The 9,362-nt window shown below is 42.6% G+C and overlaps 1 protein-coding gene across 3 annotated transcripts in view; it reads left to right on the forward strand.

Moving 5' to 3' along the window:
* NUP155 (nucleoporin 155kDa) overlaps positions 1-3,629 on the forward strand; it is a 46,899-nt gene extending 43,270 nt beyond the window's left edge. For all 3 annotated transcript variants that reach the window (XM_005872580.2, XM_014544873.1, XM_014544872.1), the window contains exons 34-35: positions 2,742-2,848; positions 3,421-3,629. In XM_005872580.2, coding sequence (XP_005872642.1) covers positions 2,742-2,848; positions 3,421-3,559 — 246 coding nt within the window. In that variant the 3' untranslated portion in view covers positions 3,560-3,629. The remainder of the gene's footprint in view (positions 1-2,741; positions 2,849-3,420) is intronic.
* The last annotated feature ends 5,733 nt before the right edge of the window (positions 3,630-9,362 follow it).

Genomic DNA, 9,362 nt, shown 5'->3' on the forward strand with positions numbered 1-9,362 from the left:
TATTCATTTTAAACGGGCTGGATCCGGCCCGCGGGCTGTAGTTTGCCTACAGCTGGGCTAAACACATTACATTAAGAATCATCATGTACTTTAAAGGAAATAACTGAAATGTGGGGTTTGGGGTGCAGACTTTTCTTCCAGGGGGTTCTTGTCCTCATGAAGTTTGAAGAATAAACTCGATGGACAAAAAGGTTTCTTTAATAAAAAATGTAGAAGTGTATTGGAAGCAGAGACAAACTCTATCTGGGCATGGGTGTCCCCAAAGGGGCCCCCATAGAGAGAGGCCCCCTCAGTGGGAAAAGCTCTCTCTCTCTCTCTCTAATGGGAAACTCAGAAAATTCCGCCTCATGTCCCTTTGTCTCCAGTTAATATATGCTGCAGTTCTCTGTTTGAATCTGACCTTTTTATTGGTCCCTGTCCTTGGGCATGGGTGTCCCCAAAGGGGCCCCCGTGGGGAGAGGCCCCCTCAGTGGGAAAAGCCTGCTCTCTCTCTCTAATGGGAAACTCAGAAAATCCCACCTCATGTCCCTTTGTCTCCAGTTAATATATGCTGCAGTTCTTTGTTTGAATCTGACCTTTTTATTGGTCCCTGTCCTTAATTTGGGATGCCCCTGCTTTCCTCATTGGTCATTCTGCTCCATGGTATTAGTTTCAAAGCTCAAAGCCCACGTGGTGCCTCCCTCCTTCTCTCCCCCTTATCTTGCTGATTGGAGTTGCCTTAGATCTCCCAGCTGTTCAGGCCAGAGATACCCTGTCTGTCTTTGGTTTATGGCTGTTTTAATTGCTCAGGCCAGAAATGTTTCCATCTGCCTGGACCCCCTCTTCCTGTGGCTTTTCTCTGTCCTCTGTACAAGTAAAATAAGCACCCTGGCGTCTTCAAGTCTCCATCTTGTCTTCCTCTCCCATGGGCCCTCCTCATTCCCTAACCCTTCCTAGTTAAGCTACCTCGCTAACCCTTTCAGCTCTATTAACTGAAACCTCATCTAAAATACTAGTGCTTAAAGGGCCTTCTCACTGATTAGACCAGTGATTTTCAACCTTTTTCATCTCATTGGCACACAAAACGAATTTCTAAAATTCATCAGCACACCAAAAAATATTTTTTACCAATCTGATAATTTTTATTGGTTTATAAAAAATAATCATAGTACTTACCTACCCTTTTGCTCCAACATGACTTCTTAAAAAAATTTTTAATATGTTTTTATTGAATTCAGAGAGGAAAGGAGAGGAAGAGAGAGATAGAAACATCAATGATGAGAATCGTTGATCGGGATCCTCTTTTATACCCCCCAGTAGGGATTGAGCCTGCAACCCAGGCATGTACCCTGACTGGGAATAGAAACATGACCTCCTGGTTCATAGATCAACGCTCAACCACCGGTGGGGTCAAAGTGACTTTTTTAAAAAAATCAGGTGCCTATACTTGTATATAAAGATTTCTGGTTCCAAGAATTAACCAATCAGATGCAACCTTATTATGCAACATGATCAATAAGATGAAACTCTGTTATGACCTATATAGTTATGGTTCAAGACAGGGCATGCACACCAGATGGCTATTGTGTTGACTGTTGTCATTTTTTTTGTTTGACAGTCTGAGGGAAAAGAGGTCAGTGCCCCTGACTAAATAGCATTATGACACATGGTTTGAAAATCAGTTATTAGACTATACCTTGTAATTTTTGTCCTATGATAAAAGATCCAAATAAAACCTTGTGAACTAGATCATGTCTTTTATAGTAGCATCATAAAAATGTCCATATGCTTTAGAAGGTATTTGTGTATCTCATTTAAGCCTCACAATGAATGTGTGATAGAAATGAGCAAGTAGTATTATCCCCTTTTCTACTGCATCTGACAAGGGCAGAAATCCTATATAATAAAAGCATAATATGCAAATTGTCCCCTCCACCAGGAGTTTGACGAGGGGGCGGGGCTGGCTGGGGGAAGGGAGGGAGGCCCAGGCTGGTGGTGGCGGAGGCAGGTGGCTGGGGAAGGGAGTACCTGGCCGGCAGCCGCTAGGAACCCTACCACTGCATGAATTTCATGCACTGGGCCTCTAGTGTTCAATAATCTGCTCAACTCACATGGCTAGTTAACAGGTAAAGCCAGAACTAGAACTAAGATTCTTTGACTACTAATTTAGTCTCTCATTTACAATATCAGACTAAGTCTGCGTAGGTCAAAGTAAAAGTGATGTCACAGATGCTAGGAAGAGATGGTTGTTTCTCTCACCTCTGGTTCCCGGCTGGGGAAGGGAGTACCTGGCCGGCAACCGCTAGGAACCCTACCAGTGCATGAATTTCATGCACTGGGCCTCTAGTGTTAAATAATCTGCTCAACTCACATGGCTAGTTAACAGGTAAAGCCAGAACTAGAACTAAGATTCTTTGACTACTAATTTAGTCTCTCATTTACAATATCAGACTAAGTCTGCGTAGGTCAAAGTAAAAGTGATGTCACAGATGCTAGGAAGAGATGGTTGTTTCTTTCACCTCTGGTTCCTAAACAGGACATTTACTAGTACACGCTCTACAGAGTAGACTGATACATCCGATAGTCCTCGAAATAACATCACAGTGCAGTTTTCAATATTGTTCAAATGTTAATCATAACCAGAAAGTAGTTTAGTAACCACATGATTTGCCTTGGACTCTGATGGCTGTTTTAACTAACATAAATGGTTGAGCAGTGGACACAGTTTGCTTTATAACTCACAATGTGTATTTTCTATATAGGATCCATTCTGGAACAGAATGAAGAAGCCACTGCACCTTTTGGATTGTTTACATGTACTATTGACCAGATATGTTGAGAATCCTAGCCAGGTTTTAAATTGTGAGAGGTAACTATGAATTAGATATTGCATTATTAAATGCTTCTAATAAGTACCTGGATAACAAATTTGGAGAGAATGGGGAAAGATACTGTGATTATAAAGAAGTATAGGAGATTTAAGCTCTTTTAATGTTAACGAGAACTATTTGAATGATACTAATCAGCATATATGAAAGAAAGGTTAGAGTTTTTTTTCAATTTTTTAACCTGTATCTTGAATTCTTTCTACAAGTGAAAGAATATAATTTATGAACTACTTCTAAATTCCTTCTGCTTTGAATTAGTGACCAAGGACAGTTTAATTATGACTTTGTGATATTATTGGCCATTTTAAGGTATATTTGTTTGAAAGGCCAAAAGATTGTAAAAAATACTCATTTATGGAATCATCCTTTACTGCCTCTTAGTTATAATCATCTTTATAATCCACCTACCCCCTGAGTTTCCTTATTTGTTTGCCATTTACTTAAATGGCATGATCCTTGCGCTTCTGTGGGGGAGGTGAGTAAGGTTAACAGAAGTTGGAGGGAAGGAATGTGTGTAAATGCACAGAGTTGATGCGGTGTCTTTGCCTTGCAGGAGAAGATTTACAAATCTCTGCCTGGATGCTATTTGTGGTTACCTGGTTGAGCTACAGTCTATGAGCCCGTCAACAGCAGTACAAACCATCACAGGGAATTTCAAGTCTCTTCAGGCTAAATTAGAACGGCTTCATTAATTATTCTAATGTATTTTTATCCACATGTTTTGACCTGTAAAATAAAATCTCAGCGTGGTTTAGATATCAAGTGCTCTAAATCTAAGACATTGAGAACAATTTTAATAGAAATGTGTTTCCAATAGATGGCTAGTGTCTACAAACAACACATTTACCAGATGAATTATTTTTTACTACTTTGTTTTATAATGAGGTTAAAAGACAATTGAGGTTAAGATTTTTATCTTCTTATTTCCACAGGGATAGGAAATATTTAGAAACTCTTAATTTGAATTTTACTGCAGGCAGAAATATTGAATTTACAATATTCATTTTTAATTTAGTCCAAAGATGTTGATAGCAAAATTTAGATAGGCTAGCTGAGCAGGCCATTCGCATAACACTGGATTCTGCAACAATCCTTAAATAGGCACACACACACTCTCTTTAAAGTTTATTAAGGTTTGGGTTTATCCTTGGAAAGAAATTTCCTCCAACTACTAATTTTTTCAGTTACAATCCTTGAAGATTAATATATACCCCCTTGTTTTTTGAGCAGGTGATAAACTTGTAACTAATGTTCTGTCTTGAAAACCTATACAGGGAGATACTGCTTTTCCTAGTGTCTGCCTAGTTCAGTGATGGCGAACCTTTTGAGCTCGGCGTGTCAGCATTTTGAAAAACCCTAACTTAACTCTGGTGCCGTGTCACATATAGAAATTTTTTGATATTTGCAACCATAGTAAAACAAAGATTTATATGTTTGATATTTATTTTATATATTTAAATGCCATTTAACAAAGAAAAATCAACCAAAAAAATGAGTTCGTGTGTCATAGATTTGCCATCACTGACCTAGTTCTTTGGCCTTGTGAGTACTGACTTTATTAGAATAATGGTTCTCAAATAGTGTGCACCAAACCAGTACATTAGCACATCAATGCCATTTAACAAAGAAAAATCAACCAAAAAAATGAGTTCGCGCAAAACCTCTGACACGCGTGTCATAGGTTCGCCATCACTGACCTAGTTCTTTGGCCTTGTGACTACTGACTTTATTAGAATAATGGTTCTCAAATAGTGTGCACCAAACCAGTACATCAGCACATCTGGGAATTTGTTACAAGTTCAGATTATTGAGCCCATTCCCAAACCTGCTGAATCCATAATTCAGGGGAGCCCAGCTCTCTGTGTTTAACCAGCCCGCTGGGCCTGCAGCACGTCAGGCTGTGAACCACTGCATTACAGGATGCAACTAGCTGCCAACTAGCTGCCGGATTGTGCTTCCTATCAGAGTCCTCCCCCTGCCCCCCCATCAGTACCCACACCCACGAGTTTACCCAAGACACACAATATGTAAAGCAGAGTTGTTAGTAATGTAGTTTTTAGGCTTTAAGAAAATTGGAATAACTAAACCAAGTGCCCCAAAGTCATGGCAACGACGAGGTAAGAGAGGACCAGGACTAAGACCCAGACTCGACTCCTCACGTTGATGCTACCAGGAGTGATTGCCTTCTTTCTGTTGTCACTAATGCATGTCTAACAATTTTTAAAATATATTTTGGAAATATTTTTCCTTCCACTTTTATTTTTCCCCCAAGATCATGAGTTGTCCTTCACATATTTATTCTCTTAGAATTTAGCTCCCTTTCTCCTAGAACCTCTAATTTATAATATTTACTAGAATGTTAAAATATACAACTACCTCTCATATTTTTTAGATTTTCAATTAAATTTTTTAATGTGAATAATGAATGTATGAATACTTGGTTAATTCTGTAAATTTAAGATTCTGTCATGTCTACTTAAACTGAAAGTCTCTTAATCACTATGCTATGAGCAAAGGTGTGGTGTAAATGCCATTCAGTGTTGCCAAATCTGCAATCACTTGCTCCTCAAAGACAGGACCAAGGACCAGCAACATTGGCATCATCTGCATACACTGCCCCCCTGCCCTGAGTCAGAATCAACATTTTAACAAGATTTCCAGGTGGTTCGTAATACATTAAAGTTTGAGAAATACTGCTCTAAGCCATGCTTTTCTTTAAGTTCGTACAGCATGTTCCTTACTCATTGCTAGTTAAATATTCACCTGTCTCCTCACCAAACCTGTGATATTCTTGAAGGCAGGAAATATGTATTATTATTTTTTGTATTCTAACCACTTGTACTAAAAACTACTAATTGCCTGCCCTAGCCGGGTTGGCTCAGTGGATAGAGCATCGGCCTGCGGACTAAAGGGTCCCAGGTTTGATTCCTGGTCAAGGGCACATGCCTGCGTTTCGGGCTCCATCCCCAGTACGGGGTGTGCAGGAGACAGGCAAGCAATGATTCCCTCTCATCATTGATGTTTCTATCTCCCTCTCCTCTTCCTTTCTGAAATCAATAAAAATATAAGAAAACAAAACTACTAATTGCCCATTTTAAAAACATTTTTTCGCCCTGACCGGTTTGCTCAGTGGATAGAGCGTTGGCCTGTGGACTCAAGGGTCCCAAGTTTGATTCCGGTCAAGGGCATGTACCTTGGTTGTGGGCACATCCCCAGTAGGGGCCGTGCAGGAGGCAGCTGATTGATGTTTCTCTCTCATCGATGTTTCTGACTCTATCCCTCTCCCCTCCTCTCTGTGGAAAAATCAATAAAATATATATTTTTAAAAAACATTTTTTCAGCTCGGCCTGCATGGCTCAGTGGTTGAGTGTTGAACTATGAACCAGGAGGTTATGGTTCCATTCCAGGTCAGGGCACATGCCCAGATTGCAGGCTCAATCCCAGAGTGGGGCGTGCAGGAGGCCGTTGATCAATGATTCTTTATCATTAATGTTTCTCTCTCTCTCTCTCTCTCTCTCTCTCTCTCTCTCTCTCCCCCTCTCTCCTTCTCTCCCTCTCTCCCTCTCCCTCTCCAAAATCAGTAAAAAATTTTAAAATTATTTTTTCAGTCTTACGGGGCCCATTGCTAACCTACATTTCCCAACCTCCCTTGCAGTTAGGTGTGACCACAGAATTAAGTCTCTCCAAAGCAACATAAGCTGAAAAACTGTTATTTCTGGGCCCAGGTCTTGAGACTGTGTGCACGCTCTCTTTCTCCTTCCCTTGGGCTGGAAGCCACTGTGGCCGACTTGATCATGCACCAAGACTCAGAAACCCAGAAAAGCCCTCAGCAGCCATTTCTGTACTGTGTGATCCTGGCCATGGTTGGCCGATCCCGGAGAGAACCTCTTACCCAAACTGCATCATTTGCATATTCCCTCCAAGAGATGTGCAATTTTGAACTGAGACAGAAGCTGAGAATAACTGCAGCTGAGTCGCGTTAATGGCAAAGCTTTAAAGGTACACCGTGCATCACAAGAACCACTAGCCCCACGTGGCTATTTGAATTTCATGACAATAAAACAAAAAAGTCAGTGTCTCAGTTGTACTAGCTACATTTCAGGTGCTTGATATCATTTGTAGCTTATGGCTGTGTACTGGACAAGCAGACCTAGAACATTCTCATTGGTAGACGTTTCCACTGGACAACGCTGCTCTAGGGAGAACACCTGTCTTTCCTGGTTCCCGTCCTGCACAAAGGCTGGTTGTTGAAACCATTCCTTAGAACCTGTGGGATTCACCAGAATCTCCACAACAAGCACGTCAGACTCAAAAGCTAACATGGGCCAAGTAAACATGGGAGAGAATCATTGATCAAGCCTGCAACCCAGGCATGTGCCCTGACTAGGATTCAAATCTTGACCTCTTGCCCTGACCGGTTTGGCTCAGTGGATAGAGCGTCAGTCTGCAGACTCAAGGGTCCCGGGTTCGATTCTGGTCAAGGGCATGTACCTTGGTTGTGGGCACATACCCAGTGGGGAGTGTGCAGGAGGCAGCTGATCGATGTCTCTCTCTCTCTCATCGATGTTTCTGACTCTCTATCCCTCTCCCTTCCTCTCTGTAAGAAATCAATAAAATATATATTTTTAAAAAATCTTTACCTCTTGGTTCATAGGTTGATGCTCAACCATTGAGCCACGCCAGCTGGGCTCCCATTCTCTTAAGAATTGGTATTCTCCACTACATTCTTACTCATCAGAATATATTAAAGAGAGGTGAGCCCTGGCCTGTTTGGCTCAGTTGTTGGGCGTCATGCCGTGCACCAAAAGGTTGCTGGTTCAATTCCCCATCAGGGCACAAGCCTGGGTTTCAGACTCAATCACTGATAGGAGGCATGTAGGAGGCAGCTGATTGATATTCTCTCTCACATCGATATTTCTTTCACCCTCTCCCTTCCATTCTCTCTAAAAATCAATTTAAAAAATAGTTTTTAAAAAGGGAGAGTCCAGCCCTAGCCGGTTTGGCCCAGTGGATAGAGCATAGCCCTACGGACCAAAGGGCCCTGGGTTTGATTCTGTGTGCCATGCCAGCACGACCAAGGGTGATCCCAAGTGGGGGGGGCGGGCGGTGAAAGGATTAAGGAAAGACAGGCAAGAGAATAATAGCTGGGTCTCGGTGGGATGCTGCTCCCTGATGAGGAGACAAGGACAGCGCCCACAAGCCATGTCTTTATTTTATAGCAGATGCCACGAGGCAAAGTAGGGGCGTGATAACGTTGTTTACAGTATTCTCGAGAGTTTCAACCTCACTTAACTACATGCACCCGAACTCTATCACAAGGCACGTGGGGCTACGTGTTTGGACCATAGGTTCAAGCTTACAACCACAGCCGTTGGCTATGATTGTGCTGGGAGGGCCCTGCCCTCCATCTGGGACTTGCATGTGGCAATGAGAGGACCCTGTCCTTTCATTAGTCCGGGGTTTGAACCTGGCCAAAACACCGTAACCGCGCCCCACAATTCTGGTCAAGGGCACGTACCTCAATTGGAGGCTTCACCCTTGGCCCAGGCCCTGGTCAGGCTCGTGCAGGAGGCAACCAATTGATGTGTTTCTCTCACATCGATCGATAGTTCTGTCTTTCCCACTCTCTTCCACTCTCTAAAAGATCAACGGAAAAATATCCTCTGGTGAGGATTTAAAAATAAATAAATAGGGGTTGGGGTTGGCCAGGGAGAGGTCAATGGGGTAAAAGGGAGACATATGTAATACGGTATGTAATACTTTAAACAATAAAGAATTAGAATAATGTAAATAATGTGTTTAATTTAAAAAAGAGAGAGAAATTTCTTTTTTAAAGAAAAGGGGAGAGGTGAGCTTCCAGGGAGGCTGAAGGAGAGGCCGAGGCTTAGGAACTGTCTGCAGTCCTCGCATTGGGCTTCTGAACCAGACGGCTAACTGCACCTCCAGATGCACCTGCTTGGAATCGAGCTGCTCAGCTATTTCAGACCCCCGCCTCGCAGGTGGAGGAAACGCAGTCTGCATGCTGCTACTTGGAACTTATCACTGCACTGATTTGTGTCTAAAAATCTCTTAAATAAATAGGGGCAACATTGGCTCCCCCTCTTTGTCCCTAGCATGGTGTCTCCCACGTTATAGACATTCGATAATGTTAGCAAATCGCAGTTATTCCCATCATATTTAAAGAATAAGTAAATGCAGGGCACGGCGGACCTAGAATTACACCAACGCCTCTAGGTCTTCGGCCATCCAGCAAAACGTGCCGCAGCGCCCATGATCATCCCGTCCTAAGACCGAGAAACGGGAGCGCAGCAAACTGGGTCTGTGTGAGGGTCTCCTCGTTCCTGGATGGTTTCCGCTGGAGACCTTTGTGCTGACTCGAGTAGGAGTTCTGTAAGCTGTTCACGACGCTGGGAGAACTTGAAGCATCCGTTCTCCAACCTTTAGATGAATGGTGCCCGGGGCCCTTCCCCGCGGCTCAGTCACACCATCAGCAGA

The sequence above is a fragment of the Myotis brandtii genome, unplaced genomic scaffold (genome assembly GCF_000412655.1).
Source record: "Myotis brandtii unplaced genomic scaffold, ASM41265v1 scaffold384, whole genome shotgun sequence".
NCBI classification, from domain to species: Eukaryota; Metazoa; Chordata; class Mammalia; order Chiroptera; family Vespertilionidae; genus Myotis; species Myotis brandtii.